Genomic DNA, 13,323 nt, shown 5'->3' on the forward strand with positions numbered 1-13,323 from the left:
GCTATATTGTAATAAATGCGCTGTTAGTAGAATCTGCGCTATTCGGGAACAGTTACACATGACATAGCCAAGACTTTTCCCCCAAATTGGTTCGGTTTTGAAAATGATTATATTTTCTTATTAATTTTATTGTTCGTTAACTTGACATGACCTCACCTTATTAGCTAGAATAAGCTAATGTTCCCTGCTGTATTTTAAACTTAGCTGTTTTTATTATGTTTTATTATTAAGGCCAAATGTATGAAAAATCCATTAAGCATTTAATACAGTATAAGAACTTAATATTGTGTATGTACTGTATATTGTAAAACATATTTTTTTCCCCCCACATTTGGACTATTAACTAATACACAAAGGGGTTTTCTCAATGACACTTTAACTGTACATTGTGTATGTTTATATAATCTTGAATTATTTTAATATAATAAGAAGTAGATTCTGATTGGTTGCCCGTAGCAACATCACATTATGAATCAGGGTCCAATATAGTGAGACCAATCTAGGGGTCCCAATTTTGTTGATGACTCTCGTCACACAACTGAGGTGGGTTGGGAGAGTAGTTGGTCTAATGGGAATTTTTTTCCCCTACGCAAACAAGAATGAGAGGCTGATGTATTAAGTCTTGGAGAGAGATACGGATAACAGAGATAAAGTATGAGCTAATCAGCCCCTAACTGCCATGTTACAGACGTTTTTTGGGGAAAAAAATGACAGGAGCTGATTGGTTGGTAGTTTATCTCTCTCCACTTTATCACTCAAGGCTCAGTACATCTGCCCTTGAGTGAGATGACATGTGCATTGTCAGTAATGCGAACATGCAGGCTCCGACTGTGAGCTCCTTTGACCAATTTCTCCCTTGGCAAGATTGATAGGCGGGGGGGTTGGGGGGTAGGGTGGGGGGTGGGCCCTGCACAGAAACAAAATAACTCACTAGAATCTAATTCTCTCTGCACATTTTACATCTGCCCCACCTGCAGTAAACATGGTTTTGTCCATCTAAGAAGGATTTTGTCAGAAAGAGTGAACTAGAATAAGGCCCACAGTCACAAAGTGGGAAATCCTTTTTTATATTTTTTAAAAAGGAAACATTTCTCACAGGGGAGGGGGGGGGGGGGCAGGTTCCATCAATAACAAAAAGCAGATTAGACATTTTTGGAGTAGATCCCCCAACCTACTGTCATACACTTTAAATGAGTAATAAATCCCATCTGTATAAAACACACTGGGGGGAATTTACTAAGATATGTATTCTACTCATATGTGATGTTGCTATGGGCAACCAATCAGATCCTGTCTACTGTCTTCTGCTAAATAAATAAGTAGATTCTGATTGGTTGCCCAGAGCTACATCCCATGTGAAGCAGAATTCCCCCCACTGGCTTTGCAGTTATTGTTGTATGTACTGATAAGCTGCACAGGTTACAGTGTCACAGGCCTGAGCGCCGATTCCCAGCTGCATGTACAGAGTGAGTCACAGTGGTGAACAAGGTGAGAATGTGGCCCAGGGCGATATGTAATGTGCTACGGTATATCCTCAGCTAAGGAGCTGCCTCTTCCATTACTCCGATGATCCTAATGGTTGTACTAAGAGGTAATCTGGTAATTACATCCGTCTCCCAGACAAGGGAATGTCAGCTGCTAGACTGTATATATGTCATTAAGCCGTAGCAGCCAAATGAGGAACTATAAGTCCCAGAATGTCTTGCAAAGATGTACTAAGCATTGAAAAGTGATAAAGTGGAGAGAGAGATAAACTACCAAGGAACCAAATCTACAGGGTGAATTTACTAAAATGAGCGATATCTGTCATTTTATCACCCAGTGTGTATGCATTTTATCGCCCAGTGTGTATGCATCTGCTGATGTGATTGGCAGAATCTGATTGGTTGCTATGGGCAACATCACCCATTTTCATTTTAAGTAGCTTTAGTACATTTGCCCCCAACTGTCATTTTTCAAACCTGATCTGTAACATGGCAGTTAGGAGCTGGTTGTTTATCGCTCTCCGTTTTATCACTTTGGAAGCTTGATACATCTGGTCCTTAGTAGCTTTAGTAAATGTACAACATGGAAGCTAGGAGCTGATTGGTTTTGTACTTTATCTCTCTCCCAGGGTTAGTACATCTGGCCTGTGTACATATTAGCACTCCAGCTGCGGATGTGCCATTTGACCACAGATGGAAGCCATAGGCTGGATCCCCTTCTGCCTATTGCACTGATTCCCTCGCTCGCTCCCTGCAGACTTTCCCCTGATCCATCTCTTATTTCACTCACTCCCACGCACCAGACACACAGTCTCACAGACCGCAACTACTTCAGCCATAACCGACAGAGAGCAGGGGAACCCCACACACGTCGCTGTCACCCACCGGGCTCCTGGGCACAGCTTGGACCTATTTCTTGCACCGATCCAGTATTCAGACTATCAATTCACTAGAACAAGGCACGGATTGCCTCACGCCTCAGTGAGGTACCGACCCTTAGATTAGGCTAGTAGGCCTCATCTTCATGTTTATTACTTTAGCCTCTGTTGTATGTAAGCAAAGACTCCACTTGTTTATTATGAATAATCCTGAGAGGATGAGACTGCCGGAACAACAAGAGGTTAAGGGCCAGATGTATTAAGCTTCAAAAAGAGATAAAGTGGAGAGTGATAAACAACCAGCCAATCAGCTCCTACCTATCATTTTTCAAACCTAGTCTATAACATGGCAGGTAGTAGCTGATTGGCTGGTTGTTTATCACTCTCCGTTTTTAGCACTTTTTGAACTTTGATTCATCTGGCCCTAAACGTTTTATCCCTAGCGACGCGTTGTTATCAAACAAAGGGGGCATCCTATTACTCCAATGCTGGTATACATGGGGGCTAGCCTGTTAGCCAGCATCTTTCCCCTATTACCCGCTGTTATCAGGTATTCCCCGATAAGCAAACGCTGTGACCCACCATGACACATGGGATCTGAGACTTATCCCGGATCCCATGTGTTTTTCAACAGATAAAAATGGCTGCTAATTGGATATCGCCATAACGACCATCGGTCATTAATTACGATATCTGTCCGTTTTTATTGGCTGAAGCGGCATCTGGGCTAATAGTATATCGCCCCAAATCAACAAATGGAATGACTTCTTGACTGGGGGTGCAGTTATAATGGCGGCGTGTATGAGCCCGCAATGGTGTCAGATATTAGAGGCCCTTTCTTCAGCCGTGCAAGCTGCAGGGAGACTTCCACAGGACTCCCAGTAAACGCGCAATGTCTGCTCTATAAATCGGAGCATGTGGAAGTAGGACTGCTCGGGGCTGCGGAACACACATGACAGCTTTTATGCTTCCTGCTACGCTAAGTGCAGGCAACCTTTTCATGTTAGGCCTCACATCTCGCTGCAGGCCTGTCACACTGACACGCAGACGGCGGATGTCTTCCAAACAGGAAGGAGAAAAGCTGAACCGAGAAGGGGGCCACACAAAATGCACTTCTCCTGTGTGTGTACAGCGTGACGTGGGCAGTCGCCATCAGAAATATAAACTCAGTCACTCAGTGTCACTAAGCAGGCAATGGCCATGAGTGTGGTCTCAGGTAACCACTAGTGGTGGAGGTATTGCCATGGCAACCAGGATTTGGCGATTATTTTATGTACTGTACTAGATAAATGACAACATATAATAAGATGGGAGTTCTATTGAAGATAGGATGTTTCCCATAGCAACCATCATATTCTATCCATCATCTTCTAGAAGGTGCAGAAAAAATAAGAAGTCAAATCTGATTGGTTGCTAGAACTCACATCTTCAGTTCCATAATCATTACAGTCATAATAATAATCCAGTGATATGTACTAGACCCTTGAAGGCTAACCTTGGCACTCCAGTCGTTGTTGAACTACACATCCCAGCATGCTCTACATCAGATTTAGCATGGCCAAATAGGAAAATTGAAGCAGAGCATGCTGGGATGTGTAGTTCAAAAACAGCTGGAGTGTCAAGGTTAGCCGTCACTGTACTAGACGGCACAGAATTGTAGAATGAAAGGCCTACTTGATTTCAGGACTAAATTATTTGATCCTCAGGCAGGCAACCTGCAGTTCCTGCATCGTTTCAGCATGCGTTTGCTGTGGGACTACAAGTGCCAGAGTGACCTTTCAGCCAGACTGGTTACACATCAGCCGTAGTGCGACGAGGAGATTTTCTGTGGTTATAATAATCGTGACTAAAGTGTATTTTATTTCCTGTCACGGATCTTAGGAATGACCTGCACTCAGTAAATGACCCCTGGGGCAGATGTGCTGCATGGTGAGTCTGTAGAGATGTCCTGTGGACTGGTTAGTGACTGATGCTGGGATTCCACCATGTATAAAGTCCTAGGCTCCTAAGCTGCTGATTCAGCTGAAGTTACTCAGCTCTGGAAGAACATTTCTATCGGAGAGTCTGCAACAATGCATATATTCCGGAAGGTGCGCTCCAGTTCTGCCCTCACTAGTGGTCCTCCGGGTGTCTATCCCGGGGTATCCTCTCCATGTCACCATAATGAGACAGAAATGTATCTGCTAGGCAGGGAAATAATCTGTCCGCATCTCATTCCCCATAGTGCAATCTATAGTACAGTAATTATAGCACATGTAATACAGAACTCCCACATAGCTGCAATCCACTGCATGGAGGCTGTTTGTAGATGCAAGGGGTTTGTGTGTGCATGTATGTGAGTGTGAGTGTGTGTGTGTGTGTGTGTGTGTGTGTGTGTGTGTGTGTGTGTGTGCGAGTGTGTAAAATATATGTGTGTGCGTGTATGTGTGTGTGTGTAAAATATATATATGTGTGTGTGTGTGTGTGTGTGTGTATGTATGTGAGTGTGAGTGTGTGTGTGTAAAATATATGTGTGTGTGTGTGTATATATATGTGTGTGTGCGTGTATGTGTGTGTGTGTGTAAAATTTATAATTTGTGTGTGTGTGTATAAGTAAAATATGTATAAATTTGTGTGTGTATGTATGTATGTAAAATATGTATACAAATGTGTGTGTGATAAATGGGTGTGTGTGTGTAATAAATGCATGCACTTGTATGTAAGTGCATGAAATAAGTGCATGTGTGTGTGTGTGTGTGTGTGTGTGTGTGTGTGTGTGTAATACATGCATATGTGTGTGTAAAGTATGTATAACTATGTGTGTGTATGTTTGTGTCTGTGTGCTTGAATGCATTGGTGTATATGTGTGTGTGTGTGTGTGTGTGTGTGTGTGTGTGTGTGTGTGTGTGTGTGTGTGTGTGCGCGTATATATATATTACAAAAATAAATATATCCTGTTAGTGTATGTATACATAGCCAAAGATATGCAAAGTACATACTTAGAAACACACACACACACACACACACACACACACACACACACATACAAATCAGTGTAGGGCCACATGAGTCACCTATCACCCTGTTCACTTCAGCAGGGAATTAATTACAGTGATTAAGTCCGGTTCTGCCTTGTATTGTACCATGTTGTATACAATTGTATACACAAATACCCTCACACTGCGATTGTGCGACCCCATACGGCGTACTAATAAATGCACAGCGTGCTCAGACGTACCTAACCTCTGGGATTATTCTTTTACAACAGTTTTACCTGTTACTTTTCCAACCTCTCCCTGACCAGCCGCAGACTATCGCACCTCCTGGAACATGAAAGTTCATTTCAAAACAGCATAAAGTTTTATCACCGACTGTGCAGCCGACCTGCGTCTTTTATGTACCTGCAAAGCGGAACGCTGCTCGGTGCTAGCTGTTTAATGGGAAGCAAGAAGCCAGGCACTGCTTATGTTACTGGCCCGGGTGGAAATGAAATCCGGATTTATCTACAGCGAATAATAAAATCATGCATCCTGTCATAGGCCGCTGATGGTGAATATCTAGAATTAATGCATTCACGGTTAATTCTGCATTGCCTGCAGTAGCATAGATCCGACCATAAGCTCTGCACTGTACTAAAATATTTCAGAAATATTTAAATTTGATCACCAGATAAACTCAGGATTTATATCATTACAGTGTAAATCTGGGGGCCAAAAACAGCCTCTGATCCACCAACTGGACAGCCACGGCCAAACCTCTGTAAACATCCCAATTTATATGCCCTTAAACCTTTAAACGCCAACATCTCTGTGACAGATGTGCAAAATATTCGCTAAAAATGCCGGCGTCGCTCACATTTGTTGTATCAATTCAAATCCAAAAATGTTGTGTTAAAAAAAAAAAGATTCTATTTCCTATATAACGTAAACATTACAGGTCGTTACGAGGAATACAAAAAAATTTTTCACACCTATTTTGACAAATTCACTTGGCACTCAAAGGGTTAATCTACAGACAGCAACCCCATTTTTTGTATCAGCGGATTGATATCGTATAATGCAAAACCATTTCCGTAGCTGTTGACATACGCAGGTAAGAGCTGAAAGACGCCCAACCACAAAGGCGCATTTGCCACGAAAAAAAGCAAAAGCGCACACAGAAAATACACAGGCACGTGATAAACCTCCTCTCCGCAATGGCTTATTATCTAAACGATTACTGTTTATCGACCAGCAGCCGAACAGGCCTGACGTTGGTTTATCAAGGAAAAAAAAACTAGAGAACGCTTAATAATTGTTAAAGTGACCTTACGCCAAGCCGTACTGCTGACACTCTAATCTTTAGCATTTGGTGCAGTTTTATTTACCTGGAATTTTTGTAAAAAAACAAACAAAAACAGCCCAGTCCAAAACAGGTGCAATAAAGATCTTGCATGTAGGAAAAATAAGATAATTCACGTCTAAGAAATTGATGAACTCTCATTACGATTTTAATGGATCTGGTCTTAGCGTAGAACTTGGGAAATGACAAAATAACATCTTGTGATGTAACAAAATGAACCGCTGCGCGATTTCGGTGTTCTATTTGTTGTGATTTGCAGTCTATACCGCATAGACTATACAATAAATGTTTAAACTCGATAATAGATAACAGCCTATGAAAGATATGCAGGTGGTTCCCTCGAGGAACATTTTAGGATTGTCTCAAAGTTGGCTTTGCCTATAATGTTAGCAGTTTGGCCCAGCATTGATGCTTAATGCATACCGATAGGTCTAAACGGATGAATACGTAACTGCACTCGTTTTGTTATGGTGTCATGGACAATTTCATTCAGAATTTAGAAGCCAGTCAGTCAAACGGAGGAACCAACCCTCAGGCATTCACTGAGTCATTTGACAACTGTTACAATAGCCATAAAATGTTAGATACTACAAATAAAACAGCATAGTAAGTGCAATAAGGAGTACTGGATCACAAGCAATGTACTGCACAGGTCAATAAGTCATTTAAAAGTAAAGTGCAAAATAATTTCTCTTTTCTCATATGTTGCACTCATTCAAAAAGTTTTATGACATAGGATTAAGGGACTAGTTTGCAAACATAAAACTTAAAAAGGTGATGGAATCAGTGAATGAAGAGATAATAAATGAATGAATAAATAAATAAAAAAATAGTAGCACTCGACAAAAAAAATCGCCAAAAAATACAAACATGTATTCAATAACATTTCTAAAATTCTAGACTACAATCTGTGCTTAAAAAAATTATATATATATGTGTGTGTGTGTGTGTGTGGTGTATGTATATATATATATATATATATATATAATTGTATATATAGATGTAGATATATATATATATAGAGAGAGATATATCTCTCTCTCTCTCTCTCTCTCTCTATATAGATATATAGATATATCTATATATCTATAAATATATAAAAAGATATAAAATACACCATGTTTGGGGACATGTCATCAGCAAATAGTTAAAAACAATTTAAACTATCACCAGATATAAGCTCATCAAACTATCCAGTGAGATGAGGCCATGTCATAAAATGGCAAAAAGACAACAAACACTACTTTAATATTATATATGTATATATATGTATATATATATATATATATATATATATATATATATATATAATTTTGTTGGTGTGTGATCAGTAGATGTGCAATAATGATAATAATAATAAAAATATGTCAAATAGAATATAATTTTAGACTGTATGAATCATTAGGGTCAATGTATTAATCTTCTATTTAACAAAAAAAATATATATAAATGATGCAGACTAGTAAACTAAATAAAATCGAATTTTAGGCAATTATTGTAATTTAGGCCAAAAATGTTGCCTGATATTGAGAAAAGATGGTAAATTAGAAGTTTACAAACCAAAACAAATAAAACAAAAGATATATGTATTTTTTTTTATATGTTATACATTTTTTTGTCCCGAAAATTGTGACTCATAAAATTTTGGGAACACTCAGTGAGTCTGCTTATAAGAGAGTCATTGTTTTACAAACCAGCAGAATAATGCCACCGCTACAGTAGCCAGCCCATAATACTGTATATAATTCATCTTTAACCGCTGCCCACAACACCCTTTCCATTGAATATTTAGTATAAGACATCTGGTTGTAAAATGACTGTACTATTCCTTCCTGTCTAATTACAGGACAGCGTTTTTTATGTTTCTTACTGAATTAAAGTATATTTAACAGTGCTGATGCTGATGCTATGTCTCACATGTTGTGCGTTTCCACTTCTACAAATAAATGGCAGGCAGGAAATGAATGAGGATGAAATAGCACAACTGTCACTAAGCTATTTTGCATAAATAAATATACAAATAAATGTAACTAATAAACCAGGCGATAAATACATAAACTGCACTTTCAGGCAAACTGATCATAATTACAGCTAATTAACTCTGTGTGCAGTGACAATTCACATTTTTAACTTGTTTAAGAATGCAAAATGCAGAAAAAGCAAATAACTTAAGGCAGACAGCACTATTATTATCATAGGGTAACTCACTGGGGGTCCTCGTTTTTTAAGGGACCACGTTTTATTTTAGACATGTTTAACCCTTTGAGTGCTAATTGAATAGGCGTAAGAAAAATTTGCCCAAGCATTGGGTTTATCATAATGACCTGAAATGTTACATTATATAGGAAATAGAATCCATTTTTTTTACGCAACTTTTTTTTAATTTGAATATATATAACAAATGCGAAGCGACGCCGGTGTTTTTTAGCGGATATTTTGAACATCTCTCACAGCGGTGCTGGCACTCAAAGGGTTAAATGGTTTAAGTACTACAGCCTGAAAGTCGTATCTGCACAATTTCAAAAGTGCACCAAGAATTTCCAATAATAAATTAGGAAAAAAACATGAAGTTGTTTGTGGATTTGGGACAACAAATGTGTTTTAATGGCTGGATTTGCCAACTAACGCTGTACAATTTAAAATGAATATCCTTGCAGTGAAAATGCACTGAGGGTAACGGCCTGTTCCACCAATCAATGAAGGCAAGCTTCTGCAACAAATAAATGACAGACAGGTGCTGTTTTTCCAGTTTTCTATTGGAAAGACTTGGCATAAAATACTAGTGAACATTATATATATGGTCGCCAATTAATTTACAGCCAAATATTGTAATGTGATCAAATAATAATAATAATAATAATAATAATAATAATAATAATAATAATAATAAATATAATACAAATAATAATAATAATAATAATAATAATAATAATAATAATAATAAAATAATAAATATAATACAAATAATAATATTTAATTATTATTATTTTCGTAACCACATACACTAATGATATATAATATAATAACAGATTTCAGGGACTGTATAGCCAGTGCATACTAGTGAATACAGCAGTCTGGGAACAGAAGCCTGAATGTATTTATCAATAGATTTCATCCTCTCATATTTTTTGCTGGTTTTTGGTTGTAGATTTGTCCCCTGGAGGAAAAGAAAATCTGCTCCATTGCTGAGTTAATGCAGGAGCGCCCCTGGGGATATCCACTGTAAATTAAAATACTTGGCACCAATCTTGCTGCAGGAAGACACAGACAAGACGATTAACTATTCTCTTGCCAAAATAAATAGGGTAGGTTTTTTTTTTCTTTTTTTATAAATATGCATCTGAGAAATAGCAGGCACTGTTTTATTAAATCCCAATTATATAACGATGCCACTTTTCCAGCAAATACCCCCCCACTAGTTAAAGATGAAGCATTGAGTAGTTCTGATGGTCAATCATGGGTTAATGTATGAGTACCCAAAACACAGAGATAATAAAGATTTATCTTCAAATGGCAAAACTGTAGGAGGCTCCTGATGACCCATCCGGATCATGCAGAACAATGTAACATAATAATGAGGCTGGGAAGAGTTGATTCATTTTTTACATCTGAAAGTGGCACAGTTGGTACTAGATGTCACAAATAGGTGGCATCACTCAAACCTGACTTTATGGATAAAGTTACAAAGTTGCTGCATTAATTTGGATGACAGCTTTCTGCTACTTTGTATCAGTATGTACGTGCCCCCACTGTGGGGTGCCCTTTCCTGCGGTCACACTGTCCATTTGCCCCTTTGAACAATCCTAATCCCCACTTCCCCAGTGTCCCCTATTGCACTCACCTTGAACGCCACCGGCAGGGTCTTGTTGCAGCGCCAGTGCGAGGGCAGCACTGAGCAGAGGAAGTTGGGGCTGTCTGTGCGGACCAGCTCCGCAGGGTGATCCGCGATGATCTCCACCATGGTCCGGTTGTCGTGCGCCCGCAGCCTGGGTACCGGCAGCGCCGCTTCCTGCTGCTGTGGCTGGGGCTGCTGCGGGGCGGGCACCGGGCTCACGTCGCTCATCTTGCCGGGCTGCAGGCTGCTGGAGGGCGGGCTGAACCTCCGGCTGGTGCTGGGATCTACGGGAATACGCATCACAACAGCCACGGGTTATTGTCTGTCAAGACTGGGGAGGGGGGGATGGAGAGTGAGGAGTGCGGGCAGAGAGGGCACAGGGAGCAGGGAGAGTGCCCCCCTAGGTGTGTGTGCAGGTTAGCAGTCACTCAGTGATGATGGCACAGGGCATTGGGGTATATGCGGCTGGAGGTGCCAGACTGGTGGTGGCACAGAGGGTACTAAATGGAAGTCTCTGGCTGGTTGTAAAGTCGGTATGTAGGTTGGCACAGAGGGTGCTGACTGGAAGTGTCTCTGTATGATGGTGAGTTGGATGTATAATGGGCAGGTTGGCACAGTGGCTACTGGCTGGCAGAGGCTCTGGCTGGTGGAGAACTCTGTGTATTGGTGTAAGGCTGGTACAGAGGGTGCAGGATAAAACAGGCTCTGGCTGGTGGTAAATTCGGTGTATTTGGGTACAGGCTGGCACAGAGGGTGCTGGTTGGTAGAAACTGGCTGGTGGTGAGCTTGGTGTATTGGGGTGAAGGCTGGCACAGAGTGATGGTTGGTAGAGGCTCTGTCTGATGGAGAACTCTGTATTCTGATAAGGCTGGCACAGAGGGTGCAGGTTGGCAGAGGCTCTGGCTGATGGAGAACTCTGTACTAGGGTAAGGCTGGCACGGTTGGTGCTGGTTAGCAAAGGCACTGGCTGGTGGCGAGCTCCGTGTATTGGAGTTCAGGCTGGCAAAGGATGTGCTGGTTACAAGCTGGCACAGAGGGTGCTGGTTACAGACTGGCAGAGGGTGCTGGATACAGGCTGGCACAGAGGGTGCTGGATACAGGCTGGCACAGAGGGTGCTGGATACAGGCTGGCACACTGGGTGCTGGATACAGGCTGGCACAGAGGGTGCTGGATACAGGCTGGCACAGAGGGTGCTGGATACAGGCTGGCACAGAGGGTGCTGGATGGAAGAGGAGCTGCGCCTGGAGTCTGTGCGTAAAGCTGGTCCAGTCCCGGGGATTATGCTGCGCTGTAGCCGGGCAGGGAACGCACAGCTCCCGCACACTCCTGATCTCTGTAGGCGCTGGAGGCACTTGGTTCCCCCGGTAGAGTCTGGCAGGGATCCGGGACAAGGCGCCGAGCCGTGCGCAATGCCTGTGCGCCCCCGCTGGCTGTGCTGCTGGCTGCCCGGCTGGGAGGCGCTGCTGCTGCGGTCTGGTTCCTTCCCCTGCTCCCGGTACAGTGTATGGGATGCTGCTGCCTATGTGCGTGCAGCAAGTCCCTTCTTAATGTGAATGGAAGTGTTGCCCAACACCCAGGAAGCGAGCTAGACTCCCAAATAAACTCCCCCAATGCATAGGAGACTGCTGGTACCGTGCAGTGTGTGCTGGATGCTCTGTCTATGGAGTTATGGGGTATATATAGTATACATGAGAAGTGCTGGCCCCATAGATGCCCCTCTGCAGTCTGAGCCTTGGCACAGGGGGTGCTATCTGCAGATCAGCAGCTGCTTTGCCCCTGAGTGCTGAGTGCAGGGCAGTCCGGGCATCTCCTGGGAGAGAGAGATGCTTCCTAGCAGTCCTACTTGGCGCAGTGACAGCTCAGCCGGAGAGAGGTGGTGGTACTGGTGGTGGAGATGGTGGTGGAGTTGGTGGTGGTGGTTGCACCCACCACTCTGCAGCCAGGAACCTCCACAAAGTCCCCCAAATTCTTCCTTTTTATTTTAAATCCCCTTTGCAAAAATGCAGAGCCCAGAGGTGGGGGGTGCAGCACTTTCCTTCTCTGGAGATCTGTCAGGACCAAGGCAGCAAACCCCAAAAACCCCAGAGCTGCGGTTGGCAGAGGTGTCCTGTCCTGAGCTGTGCCTCTTTTTCCTGCAGTAGGCTGGATTTGCAATGATTAGGGGTTTTTGTGGTTTATATAGTAGTGAGTCCTCTGCAGCCAGCATATGAGAAGATACACAGACACGTGGTGGTGCCCTGGCACAGGATCAGACTCATTTGCATGTGCCAGCTGCTGCCCCCCATCCACACAGCTCACCAGCAGCAGCTCCTGTCCTGTGCCCCCAGCCCCACACACCAGCACAGGGGAAGGGGGGTGGGTGGGGGGTGGAGATGGTAAGGCAGCTGGAAGAGAAGACACAAGGAGAAGTTGAGCTGTTTCCCTAAATGCAATGGATGAGGCTGCACCCCTGTGTGTGCACAGCCAGGCTGTTTGTGTGTCTGTGTGTTACGGCAGGCAGGGGGGAAAAAAGGGCAGATCTTATTAAGAGCATTCTCTGTACCCAATAGTAGTGGTGCACAGCGCCTCCCACTGCAGATAAGGGCCTATGAGAACCCTGCTATGTGATTTGGGGAAATCCACACTGTGCCATGTCCTGTTCCACCTTCCCAGCTGCTTCTCTGGTGCTGCTGCTACTGGGTGATGATGGTTTGGGGTGGAGGGGGGTGACTGCAGCCGGACCTTGCATCACACCGTGGGATAATAAACTGTGTGCACTGAGCTTCTGCCATTACTCTGACTGCTGCTAACACACAAGGCGAGGGC

General features: G+C 42.8%; 1 protein-coding gene across 2 annotated transcripts in view; it reads right to left on the minus strand.

The window, feature by feature from the left end:
* RUNX2 (RUNX family transcription factor 2) overlaps positions 1-13,076 on the minus strand; it is a 69,802-nt gene extending 56,726 nt beyond the window's left edge. For both annotated transcript variants that reach the window (XM_083178689.1, XM_083178690.1), the window contains exon 1: positions 10,524-13,076. In XM_083178689.1, coding sequence (XP_083034815.1) covers positions 10,524-10,817 — 294 coding nt within the window. In that variant the 5' untranslated portion in view covers positions 10,818-13,076. The remainder of the gene's footprint in view (positions 1-10,523) is intronic.
* Between the last annotated feature and the right edge of the window lie 247 nt (positions 13,077-13,323).

The sequence above is a fragment of the Crinia signifera genome, chromosome 3 (assembly GCF_055691185.1).
Source record: "Crinia signifera chromosome 3, ASM5569118v1, whole genome shotgun sequence".
Lineage (NCBI taxonomy): Eukaryota > Metazoa > Chordata > Amphibia > Anura > Myobatrachidae > Crinia > Crinia signifera.